The 15,802-nt window shown below is 51.8% G+C and overlaps 1 protein-coding gene and 1 pseudogene across 1 annotated transcript in view; both read left to right on the top strand.

The window, feature by feature from the left end:
- The window catches only part of LOC136391706 (solute carrier family 22 member 13-like), a 53,544-nt pseudogene extending 48,914 nt beyond the window's left edge, over positions 1 to 4,630 (top strand).
- The window catches only part of LOC136391705 (unconventional myosin-Ia-like), a 38,259-nt gene continuing 26,178 nt past the window's right edge, over positions 3,722 to 15,802 (top strand). Inside the window, 2 exon segments of the mRNA XM_066363479.1 lie at positions 3,722 to 3,870; positions 9,745 to 9,811. Coding sequence (XP_066219576.1) covers positions 3,722 to 3,870; positions 9,745 to 9,811 — 216 coding nt within the window.

The raw sequence follows: 15,802 nt of genomic DNA, 5'->3' as shown, positions 1-15,802 counted from the left end.
TTTGCACTTCTCCAGGTGCGTTTCCCCTCCGCCCCCACCAGGTGGCCTCCTCACCTCCTCAGTCCTAACCTCCTTCCTCAAGGCGTGTGTGAGGTCCCTTAATAATCTGATTGCCTGATGCCCTAACCAGGTGGTGGTGCAGTGGATAGAGCCTCAGAGTGGGACTCGGAGGACCCAGGTGTGAAACCCCGAGGTTGCCAGTTTGAGTGCGGGCTCATCTGGTTTGATCAGGTCTCATCAGCTTAAACCCAAGGTCCCTGACTTGAGCAAGGGGTCACTCTGTCTGCTGTAGTCCCCCCCCCACTGCCCCCCCCCCCCGTCAAGGCACATATATGAGAAAGCAATTACTGAGAAACTAAGGTGCCACAACAAAGAATTGATGCTTCTCATCTCTCTCCCTTCCAGTCTGTCTGTTTCTCTGTCTCTGTCTCTGTCACATAATAATAATAATAATAATAATAATAATCTGATTGCCTGAGAACGATGAGAATTTCAGGGGATTTTGCTGTCCAGGCTGTGAGGAAGAGTCAGGGGTCTTTTGTCCGAGGTCCCCAAACTGCATTCCCAGTGCCTCAGAAATTTGCCATGACATCTCCAGGCCAAAAGAAATAGGTAACCGTGTTACATACTAATTTTTGACCCTGAAAACAACATAAGTATTTGTATCCTAACAATTTAATAGCCATTAAAAGAAACAAAGATTCTTGAATATATACGGATGTGTGTCTGTTGGAAATGGCAAATTGTCTCAACCCTTGAACACCGCCACCCTCATTTTCTCACCCACATTGATTTTCTCATTGCGCTTGCTTTTTTTTCACGGCAACGGCCAGAAACACAGCTTCCCGTAGAGAAGACACCACAGAAAGGAACACATGTGATCTCATGTTGAAACAACTGTGCTGAGCTGGTAGTTCATGTGATAGCATGCTGATGTGAATTTAAGTATTGTTGGGTTTTTTTCCCTTCAGTATTTAAATATCATGCCATGCCCCATAAGGTCATTCCGATTCCCTGGGACACTGCGGCACACAGTGTGGGAGCCGAGGGCATCGCCCGAGGAGTCTGTAGTGGGTAGCCTAGATGATGAAGGTCTTGCCCCAGCTGCCCCTAGACTCACATGTGCCCGTGTCTGCCTCAGTTCAACCTCGTTTGTGATCGGAAGTACCTGAAGGAGACCTCGCAGTCAGTGTACATGGCTGGGCTCCTCGCTGGCGCTGTCATCTTCGGGTCCCTCACTGACTGGTAAGAACCTTGACCGGTTCATCCCTTCCCCAGCATGCTCTAGGAGTCTGGCACAGGGCCGAAGGTGCCCTCACCTGGGCTCCCAGGATAGGGCCCTGGGTCCTGCCTCACACAGAAAGCCCGGGGCAGCGCTGGGTGTCCCTTGCGTCCTCCCCACAGAGACCCCTTCCTGGACCTGTCCCCTTTTTGCTTTAGGATTGGTCGCAAAGCCAGCATCCTGCTATAGCTGCTGCTCTTTGCCCTCTTCGTCCTGAGCACGGCCTTTGTGCCCAGCTTTGATCTCCACATGGTCATGTGCTTTGCTGTGGCTATTGCTGTCTCTGGATATACATGACCAATGTCGCCCTACGTGAGTATCTGGCACTGAAGTCTTCAGCCACGGGAGAGGCCTTGGGGGCTGAGGGGGCCTGTCAGGTACCCACACCTAACCTAGTCACACCTGCGCTTCCTGGGCTGGCACTGAGGCCCTGACCTTGTCTCTCCGGAGAGGGGGAGTGAGAAGGGAGGGTCCTCCAGGTCTCTGCCCCTGTGCTCACAGTTGCAGAATGGGTGGGACCCTAGCAGAGGACGCAGGCCCTGGTCCTGTGTCAGTCCAGCTTCGATCTCGGGCCGATGGCCCTCACGGAACATGCCTATGGCAACTGTAACTGGAGCCTCTTCCAGATCGCTGGTACTGCGCCCGTCTTGCTGCTCTTCTACCTCTGGTGAGGAGCTACTGCCCAGGGCAGCCACCCTGGGTGAGCTGTGCTCCTGTGGGCTTGAGTGTGGCACTCCCATTCCCCTTGTGGGACACTCAGGGACACATCTGGGAGAGGGAGCCTGATAGGGATTCAGTGTGCACTGGAACCGCTCCTGGGAGGCTGGGGAGGCTCCAGGACCCCATGCCCCGCAGTCATAGCCATTCCTGACCTCCAGGGCTCTGCCAGGATCCGCCCAGTGTCTCCTGGCTCTGGGGAGGGTAAAGTAGGCTAAACAACTGATCCAGAAGGTGGCCCCAGTCAATAGGCAGAAACTCTCCAGAGCTCCTGAGCCAGGGACTTGAGGCAGGGGACCCTGCCTGTCCCTAAGCTGACCCACACAGACCATTCTGCTGGCCCCTCACTCGGCATCTTCCTCCCAGCTGGTCCTAGAAAAGACAGACCCCTCAGGGAATGCCCTGGATCTGTTCAGACACCTCCAGCTTCAGAAGGTGACCCTGATTCTCTTCTGCGTCGGGTGAGGGCATTGGAACCCATGCGCCGCCCTGAGGCCTGAGCCAAGGGCTGCCCCATCCCGGTGTGTGTCAGGGGGATGAGGGATGGCGGCTCTCTGGCTGGGCTGGACTCTGCAGGAATAACGGGGTCTCTCCCTGGCTGTGCTGCTGTCCTCCTGTTGTGACGTCTGGCCAAGTCAGACTCTGAGTGTGATGGTGTCTCATCACCCAGAAGTGACAGGGACCCGTGGATACTTTGTAGGTTTGTGGACAGTCTCGGGTACTTTGGCCTGAGCCTCCAGGTGGGGGACTTCGGCGTGGACATCTACCTGATGAGCTGATCTTTGGAATTGTCGCGGTGCCCGCACGCTGCTCTAGCACCTTCATGATGCAGTGGTTCGGCCGCCGGTGGAGCCGGCTGGGGACTCTGGTCCTGGGTGGCCTCATGTGTATCACCATCATCTTCGTCCCAGCAGGCAGCAGGACTGGCTCTGCCCTGGATTCGGGTACAGAAGGGGTGAGGAATTTGGGTGCACAGGGCAGGGAGCAGCACCCAGGTGGTGGGGCTGTCTGCCCTCCATGTGGCTGACGAGCACCCTTCCCCAGATCTGCCCATAGTGAGCACTGTGCTGGCCGTCATAGGAAAGTTCGCCACAGCTTCTGGCTTTACGATCAGCTATGTCTACTCTGCTGAGCTCTTCCCCACGGTCATCCGGTGGGGGCCGCGGTGCAACCCAGCTCCTCTGCTCCCCCGCCCTCACCACCGTTCCACAGAGAGCTTCCGAGGCTGGCTCTGGGGTGGGGTCCAGGGCCACCGCAAGTGTCATCCACTAGCTGTGCCCAGGCTAGTGGAAGGACAGACAGAGAAGTAGGCCTTGCCCTGGCTGTGTCAGGACTGGAAAATGGGATAAAGCTAGGAATGAATGGCTCAGAAGGAGCTTTTAGGTGGGAGGAGCAGTATTCAGCAGGCACAGCCTTCGACCTGAAACTAGAGAGCTAAGCAGATGGGCAGCTGGCTGACCGGGGCCTGGGGGTGGCAGCAGCAGAGCACTGGGTTGGACTCGGGAGCTCCAGGTGGGCTGCATGAGCCTAGAGGCCTGCAGGCCTGTGGGCCATCATGAGGGGTCTGGGCTCTCCGGGGGAAGAGTGCTGAGCAGGCGCCAGGGTCTGGAGCTGAGGCCGGCTGAGGCCGGGCCCGCCCAGGTGGTCCTGGCCTATCCGCAGACAGGCATGGGGCTGGTGCCCATCTTCTCGAGGGTGGCCGGCATCCTCACACCCCTGGTGATGCTGCTGGACCACTACCACAAGGCCATCCCAATGGTCATCTACAGCATGCCCATCGGGGTGGGCCTGCTCTGGGTGCTGCTGCCTGAGACGCGTGGCCCGCCCATGAAGGACACCATCAAGGACCTGGAGCAGGGGCCCCACGCACGGTGAGCGGCCTGCTTTCCCTCCAGCCCAAGACCCTCACTCCAGAGCAGCGGCCCCTATCTCAGAAGCCCAATCCTCTACCTCACCATTAGGCCATTGGCGCTTAGAGACCAGTAGGGGGGTTTTGGGGAACCGCAGACATCTGACTGGCATCGGGTTAGAGTCCCCCTACATTGGGGAAAGGGCAGTGAGGGACATTGCCATGGGACCAGTTTCTGGTCAGTCAGGGTGGCTTTTTGCTCCCTCTAGGCCTGTGAAGTTAGCATACTCACAGAAAGAAACGGAGGTCTCAGGAGGAACCCCGGCCCAGGGGTGGCCTTTGTGAGCAGCACGTACTTCTGATTTCATTCCCCGGGACCCGGCCTGGTTCCGATGGGACCAGGAGCAAGACCGGCTTTGTGAGTGGAGGGGACACAATGGGACCTGACTCCAGCACCACGAGACTGCCCCGCCTGCTCCTAGCCGCATCTGGGATGGGCCTCTCTCCTCCCCTCCCCTTTCTTACCCCCTGAGCCCCACCCCACTGTTGTGAACCAGCTTGACAAATAATTTTGTAGGTCTCCAGGAATGGTGGAGGATTAGAAAATAAACAGAGAAAAGGGATGGAATTGGGAGGTCTTATGGTGGCTGATGGCCTACCAAAAGCGCCTGCACTCCCAAAAGCTTTCTTTTTATAGTGTAAAGCAGTCATTTACAAATCAGAGACAGCTCAGAGACAAAGTCACTTTTCCCAGGAAAACCAAGAATTCTCTCAAGTGCAGAAAACCCCCACCATGCAGAACATCTTAACTTCACAAAACAAAGGGTAAGAAGAAACCTGCCTCCAGTCTCTCTGAGGGACATGAGGAATAGGACAATAGGAACAATCCTTCACACCTAACATGAGGGTGTGGGGAGGGCATGTAAATTGCCTTTACCAATTTACACAGTCAGAGCTTGTAGGGAAGAGCTTAGCCTTTTGCAACTTAATCAGGCAGGTGAGGTGGGGGATGGGCATCTAGGACCCTGTCAGCTTATTGCCCATCCCCCACACCCCTTTGTCCCCCACAAATCTAAATTTCAAAGACCCTGTCAGCTTGCAGTCTCCAACACCCCACACCCTGTTCTGGGTGAGGGTTGTGACATTCGAATAAAGGCCATAGAATACATTAATGGGCTTTGGAAATAACTCCAAAGGAACTAGTCTAGTAAGTACAGCTCATTCCCAGGATGACTAGGAACTGATGAGTCCTTGAGATAGGGAAGTCGTCAGACTCCCAGGATGACTAGTGTTAGATTCAAGGAGTACTGACATGCTGGGGCTGCCAAGAGTGTACAAGGTCCCTGTGACGCTGAGAACAAAGAGTTCAGCAACATCCTGCATTGAGTCAGAGACCCTTATCAGAAGTTTATGTTTGAAATTCTCCACTGAGTAATACCCCCCCTGTAACTGCGCACGACCTCCCTAGCCAATTGCTAAACGCAAAATTCGCTTCTGTATGAACCGCTTGCTTGCTACGCTATAAAAACCCCTAGACTGTAGGCGCTCGGTGTGACTCTGGTGACTGCCACCTGAGCTCACCCCTGCGCGGGTTTGTTTGTTTTTTTTGTTTTTTTTTTCTTTTTCTCTTGGCCATAAAACTTTGTCTGAAACTCTCCAAACGTCTCCAGTGTTTGTTTTACCCGGCGAGTGCAACAAGGGTCTTGGTCTCAACTTGTTCTCTGATAGTCTTGGGGGGTATGACTGCCCTGATCCCCTCAATCAGGGGCCTGCCTGCCCTCTGAACACAGTCAGACCCAGAACAGACACCTCGGTGGGGCCTTTCCAAGTGTGTGCAGTAGGGGAGGAAACAGCGAGGTTGTGTTCTCTCCCTGGGCAGGGGGATGGAGAGGCCTGGCCAAGAGAAGGCGGTGGTTCTTTCTAGGGGCTGCACCAGGCCCCTGTGGCCAAGGCAGGGGCCCTGTGGGACATTTGATCTGCTGAGAGAAGACTCCGTCCAGTGGAAATAAAAGCTTCAGTCTTGTTTTCTTCAAAGATGCTCTGTCCAGAGGCTGCACTCAGCTCACACCTAACCTGTGTGGCTCAGGGACCCAGGGGTGGTGGTTCTGTTCCTCCCTGTGCCCCTCCCCCCTTTCCCAGGCTGCTGCTTCTGGGTCCTGAGGGCCTGGTTGGGTGAGGGGAAGAAACACAGAGGGCTGCGACCTGGCCGCTTGCCAGGGCAGTTCTGAGGGGGTCGTGCTAGCTTGTCAGCGGTCAGAGCACTCCTTCAGGCATCTGGAAGTCAGCTCTGTCCAGCGATCCTCTCAGCATCTCCTTGATGTGACCAGTGGACTCACCACTGACCACGGGGCACTCAGTGACGCCTGTGCCCTGCGCAGCTGCCCGCATTCTCTTTCTCACTGCTGGCCCGCCTTCCCTTAGAGACGGCCCTCTGGGGCGCAGTCCCTCAGGGCAGGCTACCTGGCCCAGCCGCTACTTGGCCCACGGGAATACCATACATCCTTGTGCCACCAGCAGTGGAAGAGGAGCTTGGTTGGCGACTTTCCTTTCCTTTGTCCAGCCTGCAAAGGTGTCCCCAGGTGAACCCCATCCTGAGACAAAGGTTCCAGCCTCTCCTTGTCACAGGCAGCTCTGTCCCAAAGAGGGTACTGTCACAACTTCTGTCCATCAACTCACCTTCTCTTATGGAGCCTGGAGGTAGAGGCAGGTGTTGGCCTAGTTTTCCCCCCTTTGTAAGCCCAGCATGGATGCGTCCAGCAACTCTCCCTTGAACACATGGTCGGTTGTTCCTCTCAGTTCTCAGTGGTGAACAAAAGTCCTGTTGGGCTTCCTGCTGCATACTCAGTCACAGAGTTCCAAGCTGAAGTCTTCCCTTGGGGACACTGAGAAGTCTTTCTTGACCATTGTGGCACCCAGGCTGATATCGCCAAGGTGGGAAATGAAAAACCCGGAGAGGAGTGGAGGAATGGGCGTTCCAGTCCCGCTGGAGGATATGGACACTTGCGTTTCTCTGAGGCACAGTGACCTTTGTTCCTGGAAAGAGACCTACATGAGCCCTTAATTGACACAGGCATAGGTGCAGCTCCACCTATTGCCTCTGGGCCATTCTGCACACACTTCCCTTTGTTTAGGGATTATGGGCCACTGGGGAGAAAGGTCTTTCCCTGGATAGATTACAGAGCCCTGTGGCTTCCAGTCTGGGCAGTGGGAGGTGTGCAGCTGAGACCTCAGGGGAGAAGTCAGGCAGGCCTGGACCCAGAGGATCTGTGGGCAGCCTGGGCTGGGCTGTGACTGTTCCCCCTGGGGTGTAGGTGAGCACAGAGCAACCCCAATTTGGGGACATGCTAGCCGTGGACCCATTACTCATGTTACAGACTGTTTGGGGGGGCTAGGGGAGGGCTTCCCTCTGAGGTTTGAGTACAAGGGCCCACCTACTTCGGGCCCCAGGCTTCCCATTTTCAGATGGATGATTTCATGGTCCCTTAACACCAGTCCTCAAGGTCCGATGTGAAAGGCAAAGGAGGCTTCAGCAGTCTGCCCCCAGGGTCCCAGGAGAGAGGAAAGGAGGGCACACTCCATCCCCAGGTCGCTGCCAGGCACGGGGCTGGGCCATGTTCTTGAGCATGGCCCTGACTCATACACCCTTGGACTTTGCCTTGCTCACTGCCCACACACCCACTCACTTGTCGGGGGAGCCCAGGTGTCTTGCCCTGCCTTTGGAAGCACGCTGAGCCCAGAGGTGGACAATTTTCTGAAGCTATGACACTGCTCCCAGAACCTCAGAAGGGTGCCATGCGTGAGGAGGATAGAGCCCTGTGGTATTAACAAGGCAGCTGACTTCGTGTGCACCCCCGAGGTTGGATGTCCGGGGAGAGAACTGCAGGCCAGGTGAAGAGAAGGCGGGCAGGGTGCCTACGGGCTTCCCAAGGGAAGACTAGCAATGGGCGGGGGCTGCAGCGTCAAGGGTTTCTGTGAGTCTGCAGAGCCTGACCCAGGTAGGCTTGGACGGCCATAGCCTTAGCTTTTGAACTTGGTTCTGAGGGAAATAAAAGCCATTGTTTCTCTTTAAGCATGAGAGAGGCTCAGTAAGTTTTGTATTTGAGAAATTACTCTCGACCTGCAAAATATGTTAGCAGAAGCCAAAAGTAAGAAGCCGGGAAATGAGGCCGGGCATTGTGACATGAAATTGATTGCCAATATTTATGACCTCAGTGGATCCTCACAACTTTCCAATGAAGAAATGAGTGACGGCAACGGAACTGGGGGGAAGCTGGATCGGAGGGCCAGGGAGGAGGTGAAGGCCCTTTATTTTGGTTGGTTGCTTCCCTGGCCTGTGCCCTGGGCACACAGGCTAGCTTCTCAGTTTCCTTTGCCTCTGGGCTCAGTGCCCACCCTACTCAGAGAAACCCCTGAGATAGACTGTAAGGTATTTCCCCCCAACCCCCGAGGAAGAATGAAGGGCTTAGACACCAAGTGTGGAATAGCAAAAGCTTTATTTAGTAAAGTACTTCCCGGACGATGTTCTCTAGTCCGCGAGACGGGGGCCAGAGAAGTCTCATGGGGGGATCCGCGTGGGGGTAATTTAAAGGGTCGTTAGGGTGGTCGAGTTGATATGACATGGCGAAATTTCATGGGCTGACAGTCACTCTTTTCCAAAGGACTCCTGGGAAGTGTCTTTTGGCGCGCCTGGGTGTGGGTGGTTCCAGCCAAAGTTCCCGGGTCTGGTTCCTCACATGACCTTCCCCCATTGCCCACCGACCTCACATTCTGACCTTTTATGTTAGACAGGGGTGCCACTATTCATCTGGCTACTTCCTGCTGGTTAGGGGCACCGTGGGGAGGGAAGGTCGGAAGGTGGTGGCTCTGAGGGGAGTCGCGTATATGGTTGTAGGAGCATCTGTTTGGCCGTGACTTGAGAAACCTCACAGATGCGGTCCTGTAAGAATTAACAAAAAGAGGAGCAAATATGAGTAATATGCTGATAATTAGAAGAGGATTTAGGATAGGGGCAGCTCAGGTGAGGATGGGTGGCTGCCATCGGGAGCTAAGCGGGTTGTGGGAGGAGAAATCCTTGCACAGTTTTTCTTGCAGACGGTGGAGGACCCTGATGCTTTCTTCCATTGGGCCAGTCTCAGTGAACAGCATTGCTTCCTGCTTTAACTCACTCCGGTGGCAAGTTCCCTGTGGGAGAGACAGGAGCAACAGGAGGGTCTGCAGGGCCCAAACTTTTGGTGAGCCAGAGATGGGTAGGGCGCAGTGGTTCCGACTGCCAGCAGTCCTGCATGGGGGCAAGCTTGAGGTGAGAAACATGGTTAGAAATGAGGGTAGTATTGATTATGGGGAGCCCTTGGTAGTGAGGAAGATGTTGTCAGCTGGATAGTGGCTTTGAGACTTTGTAGAACTTCCCGACAAGGAGGGGTACACAGCATGATGGCATAACTAAGAAGGAGTGCAAAAAGGGGATTCCATCCAAACTGCATGTCAGGGGTGGCGTGCGAAGGGGAAAAGAAGGGGTCCAGTCCACTCCTATAACCGAGACCTGAGAGGGAATTAGAAGTCCAGAGTGTGATGGCAAAACAGAGAAGGTAACGCCCGTGTCCACAAGAAATGAGATGGATTACCCGCTCCTATAGCATTAGCCAGGGCTCGGCGAGGGTGATGGGGGTCTTCGAGCCGGGCCGTGCCAGTCATGCACAGCTTTAGTGATAATGGGAATGGCACACAGCCTCCCAGAATGTGGGGCTTTGGGTTTCCACACCCCAGCCATGCATGTCATCTTCCTCTTCACACTCTTGATAATAACTTGAAAATGGTGACATTACATTCTCTAAACTTTACTAGAATATGGACGATGTTTTTGTCATGTTAACATAATAGGTAACTCATAATGTATTAGACTGTTACAGCCTGCAGTTGCCTCAGTTTCCTATGATGGTGAAATAGCAGGGATAAGTGATTACTGGGTAAGTTTTAGCTGTAGGTAATGCTTTCGTGTTATTTTAAAATATTTTTATTTATATTTAAAATAAATATTCATGAATGTTTGAAAGGAACAAAATGATCAGGGATGGCTCTTTGCCATGGGTCTCATTTTCATTCTTTGCTGTAAGAAAAATATATTAATGTCATATATTTTTTCACTTTTATTGTACAAATTTGTAAGTAATCTCAATTTTAATAAAGTCTTTTAGACTATACAATGGTTTCTCTTAATGAGCATGTACTTTTCTTGTGTGGATCTCGTTTTCAGATCATCAGTAATTAGCTCCTCAGTTTCGTCTTTTTTTGTTTTTAGGTTTTCTTGATTTTTAGAGAGGGGAGAGAGAAATAAAGAGGGGCGAGGAGCTGAAAGTATCAACTCGTAGTAGTTGTTTTCTGTATGTGCCTTGACTGGGCAAGCCCAGGGTTTCAAATCAGCGACCTCCGTGTTCCAAGTCGGCACTTTATCCACTGCGCCACCACAGGTCAGGCTCATCTTTTTAATGAGGTGGTTTGCATGCCATCTGTCCCCCCCCCCCTTTTTTTCCTTACCCACTGCCGCCCATCCTGGGTCAGTCTCACTCTACTTCCATCCCCGGACTGGATGATTTCCCAAAATGTCAGATCTCTAAGGGGTATTCTTGCAGAAATAGCAGGTTGTACTGGGGTTGAAGCTGGGGAGGGGGAAAGCCTATTGTCAGTCTCCCTTGGCAACTGGCAGGTCGGTATAAACCCCCAACTAGGTCAGACCTGGAGAGATCTCCAGCTGGATCACATCCCATATGAGATAGGTGCCAGGCTAAACCCCTTCCCAGGTCTATATGGGTGGGCACCTGGGAAAGCCCAACTGAAAACACAAGGCTGCATTGAACTGGGATGCAGAGGACCCAGGTTCGAGACCCCAAGGTCTCCTGCTTTAGTGCGGGCTCAACTGGTTTGAGCAAAGCTCACCAGCTTGGACCCAAGGTCGCTGGTTTGAACAACAAGGGGTTACTCGGTCTGCTGTAGCCCCACGGTCAAGGCACATATGAGAAAGCAATCAATGAACAACTAAGTGCCACAACGAAAAACTGATGATTGATGCTTCTCATCTCTGCGTTCGTCTGTCTGTCCCTATCTATCCTTCTCTCTCTCACTCTCTCTGTAAAAACAAAAACACACAAGGCTGGTATGCTCCAAAAGGAAAATGTATTTAATATGCCTGGGTGCAAGTGTGCCGAGACAGACCAAAGCTGTGTCTGCGATGAGGAGGGCCTGGAGTAAGGTTTTGGTTTGTTTTTTTTTTGTATTTTTCTGAAGCTGGAAATGGGAAGAGACAGTCAGACAGACTCCCGCATGCGCCCGACCGGGATCCACCCGGCACGCCCACCAGGGGCGAAGCTCTGCCCACCAGGGGGTGATGCTCTACCCCTCCGGGGTGATGCCGCAACCAGAGCCACTCTAGCGCCTGGGGCAGAGGCCAAGGAGCCATCCCCAGCGCCCGGGCCATCTTTGCTCGCCCGGGCCATCTTTGCTCCAATGGAGCCTCGGCTGGGCTGCGGGAGGGGAAGAGAGAGACAGAGAGGAAGGAGAGGGGGAGGGGTGGAGAAGCGGATGGGCGCTTCTCCTATGTGCCCTGGCCGGGAATCGAACCCGGGTCCCCCGCACGCCAGGCCGAGGCTCTACCGCTGAGCCAACCGGCCAGGGCCTGGAGTAAGGTTTTTATAGTTTAGTCAGGGGTCTTGGGAAAAGCAGCTGACATCACTTTGTGCCTATAGGTACAAAGTAATATTTTTTCTATGTGGGTTAGAGAGGGGCCACAGTTTCTCCAAATTGTTTCTCTCCCGGCTCCACTCTCTAAAGGAGTCCTGAGCTAGTTCAAAAGGTCCCAGGCCGGGCACCTGAGGCTTCAAGCAAGCCAGTCCCCCCTCTTCCCACGGGTTTGCACTGCCCACGGAATGGGGGAGGGTGATCTATCACAAGACAGTGCCTCTGGGCCTCTGGCTAGGCTTTTACAAACAATTATTGTGATTTAAACTCCCCTGTCAGGTTCCTTTCCAATGTAAGCTTTTCCTGACATTTCTGCAAAGTTAAACTTTTTGCTACATTTCAAAGTGAAGGCCAGTGAGCCATTAAGCGAGAGAATAGCAAACCAATTAACAACAACCTCACAGTGGGGGGTGAGAATGTACCGCTTTGAGCCTGGGTGAGAAGTTGGGTGAGGGGAATTTGAGTTTTAAAGGGGGCTTCTGGGTATAAAGGCCCCCTGAACCCCAACCCAACATGTACCATAGTGCTGTCTCAGAAAAACAAGGTATAGGCTATTCCTGGTCCAGGGAGCTACTCTGCACTTGAGTTCTTTAAAAATTTAAAAATTATATGAAGTATTTGTTTCATTTCTACAGTGAGGAGAGGGGAAGACCCATGGATCCAGCTGTGAAATGCCTGCCCCAAACTTTGTGTAGGGCGGAAGAGGGAGCAGGGCTGCGGTGAGCATTAGTGGGCCCGGAATGAAACCTCATTACGTCTAGGCCTCGCTTCTGCAGGGGAGTCTGGTCCCTTCTATTTTTATGTTTTGGCTATTTTCTTTGCTTTGGGAATTTGTTACAGCATTTGTATTAGTTCTGTGCCCCCTGTTCTTAGTTATTTAGATTAGCTGGAAATCCATTGTCCACTCTTAGATGATGAAAAAGGAAGAAAGCAGGATATGGGTTATATGTAAATTTATGTAGATTAGCGCACACTGATGGCATCATTTTTTTTCTCTCTGCCTTCTATAACTATAGTAGGTAAATAAGAGACATAAGTGACCATAAATGGCTAAATTAATGAAAAGTTAAAGCATAATTGCCAGGTGTGCTACAGCATAGGGTTTTATGGAGGACAAAAAAAGATGAGGTTTAAACTAGTTCTTCTCACACTTCAATCTGCAGAAGAATCGTGGGAAGCTTGTGTTTTTTTGTTGTTGTTATTTTCTGAAGTTGGAAACGGGGAGGCAGTCAGACAGACTCCCACATGTGCCCGACCGGGATCCACCCGGCATGCCCACCAGGGGGCGAAGCTCCACTCATCTGGGGCGTTGCTCTGCTGCAACCAGAGCCATTCTAGCACCTGAGGCAGAGGCCACAGAGCCATCCTCAGCGCCCGGGCCAACTTTGCTCCAATGGAGCCTTGGCTGCGGGAGGGGAAGAGAGAGACAGAGAGGAAGGAGAGGGGGAGGGGTGGAGAAGCAGATGGGCGCTTCTCCTGTGTGCCCTGGCCGGGAATCAAACCCCGGACTCCTGCACACCAGGCCAACACTCTACCACTGAGCCAACCAGCCAGGGCCGGGGAGCTTGTAAAAATACAGACTTCTGATCCAGTAAGTTCTGGACTGGGGCCCAAGATCCTGCATTTCTAATACACTCCCTGGTGATTGAGATGCTGCTGCTCTGTGGACCTCACTTTGAACAACAACAACATAGAGCATTTGCCTTGTTGCCTGGCACATAGTAGGTACTTAATCAATGTTACTAATTCACACCAGGTAATCTGTGAGAGCCAAGCTGACCCTCTACCACCAAATACCTTCACCATATCTAAAAACTGTTTATTGTGTCGCATCTTTTAAAAAGTGAATATCCCTGGGAGGACTAATAAATGTGAATTGGTTTAATCAGCTTGTTGGCCTCTGAACTCTGTCAAAAATGAGCACTTAAGGATTTAGAAGTTTCTTTTTTTTGCCAGCTTTATTGAAGTATAATTTATAAACAATAAATTAATCAAATTTAAATTTGCTAAGCTTGACCAGGTGGTGGTGCAGTGGATAAGCATTGGCCTAGTATGCTAAGGACCCAGGCTCAAAACCCCGAGGTTGCTGGCTTGAGCGTGGCCTCACCAGCTTGAGTGCGGGGTCATGGGCTTGAGCGTGGGTCATAGACATGAATCCATGGTCACTGGCTTGAGTCCTAAGGTTGCCGGCTTGAAGCCCGAAGTTGCTGGCTTGAGCAAGGGATCACTGGCTTGGCTGGAGCCCCCAGTCAAGGCACATATGAAAAAGCAATCAATGAACAACGAAGGTGCTGCAACTATAAGTTGATGCTTCTCATCTCTTTCTCTTCCAGTCTGCCCCTCTCTCTTGCGTGTGTGTGTGTGTGTGTGTGTGTGTGTGTGTGTATGTGTGTGTGTGTGTGTGCATGCGCTAAAGTAAATAAACAAACAAACAAATAAATTTATTTATTTTGCTGAGTTTTGACTAATGGAGACAGTTGTGTAACCATTTTAACAAACATATTATAGAGCATTTCCATCACCCTCATTAATTCTCTCATGCCTCTACAGCAGTGGTTCTCAACCTGTGGGTCGTGACCCCGGCGGGGGTCGAATGACCAAAACACATATGTATTTTCCGATGGCTTTAGGTGACCCCTGTGTTTTGGTTTTTCGACCCCCGCCGGGGTCGCAACCCACAGGTTGAGAACCGCTGCTCTACAGAGACTAGAAATTTTAACGAGGGAAAAGAGGAAGGTGATTTGGAATCAGAGTGGAGGAAGGCCAGTAAGTTCCAGTTGCTTCAGTTTTGGCTTTTTTGTGTGTGTGTTTGTGACAGAGACAGAGAGAGAGAAAGAAGGACAGATAGCGACAGACAGACAGGAAGGGAGAGATGAGAAGCATCAATTCTTCGTCACGGCTCTTTGTGGCAGCTCCTTAGTTGTTCTTTGATTGCTTTCTCATATGTGCCTTGACAGGGGGGATGCAGCAGAGCTAGTGAACCCTTGTTCAAGCCAGTGACCTTGGGCTCAAGCCAGCGATCATGGGTCATGTCTGTGATCCCACACTGAAGCCAGTGACCCCATGCTCCAGCTGGTGCGTCCACGCTCAAGCCTGAGACCTTGAGGTTTCGAACCTGGATGCTCTACGTCCCAGTCCGAGGCTCTATTCACTGCGCCACCACCTGGTCAGGCCAGTTGCTTCAGTTTTGTGTGGGAAACAGATCACAACCCCCACGCATCGTCCTCACCTCAGGAATGCTTTGACAGATCTTAAGATCCCAGCTGCTTTGGAGGTATACTTTACACCTTGTTAATTTAGACTCACTTGTCCCAGTTTGCCTAGAACTTTCCTAGTTTTAGCACCTAAATTTCCATGTCTAGAGAACTCATCTCAGGTCCCAGGCAAATCAGGATGGTTGGTCACCCTAGCTTGTGATATTTATGCCATTGTTTCTAAGCCTGAGATTGCCATCTATCTCATTTTAAAGTCACTTCTCTTGTGAGCACATAGTAGGCACTCAAGAAATGAGTGAATGGGTGGACACACAGATAAACCCCAGTGTAGATGGCTGCAGATTCCTGGCCTAGAGAACAGGAGACCTGGGTTCTGGTCCCAGCTTTGCCAGGTTTGCAGTGGTGTGATTCTGGGAAAGTAGTTTCTCACTCTAGGTCTGTTCATCAGTTCCCTCCACTGAAACACAGGGGGTCTAGTTATTTTATGCCTGACACTGATACTGTGCCAGCTGTATATGGGATTATGTTCTGAGGTGACTTCCACTCAGTGTTTCTCTCTCTCTCTCTTCCTTGCCTTTTCCCCCTTGCTATATATATAGTAAGTCAATAAATTGTGAAAGGGCATGTTGGTAATGGAACTGCTGATGGGCCAGGCTTATGCAGAATGCTTCTGCAAAGCAATAGCATTTGGACCTTGAACCAAGCAGCTGTGACTGCAAGTTGGAGAATCAAGTCTCTGTCTTCAGCTAAGTGTCTGTAATTACCTAATTTGCTCCTTGTGCATGCCTAGGAAGGGGAATGGTGGGCATAGCGAGCTTGCTGTTTAGGAATTTTTTTAGGTGGGTGAAATCCCTGGAAAGTAGGATTTCGTAAGCTTATTATCTCTTGGAGGCAGATATTTCCAGCTTTGCTAATGCCCAGTAAACATTATCTCAGGGTCTTATTGAGTATCCTAGCACAGAAGGATTTTAAAATTCGATATACCTTGGACTTGGGCTGGCACTTATGGCT

This window comes from Saccopteryx leptura, chromosome 2 (assembly GCF_036850995.1).
Source record: "Saccopteryx leptura isolate mSacLep1 chromosome 2, mSacLep1_pri_phased_curated, whole genome shotgun sequence".
NCBI lineage: Eukaryota > Metazoa > Chordata > Mammalia > Chiroptera > Emballonuridae > Saccopteryx > Saccopteryx leptura.
The sequence above is the reverse complement of the archived record's forward strand: the minus strand, read 5'-3'. Positions and strand labels throughout refer to the sequence as shown.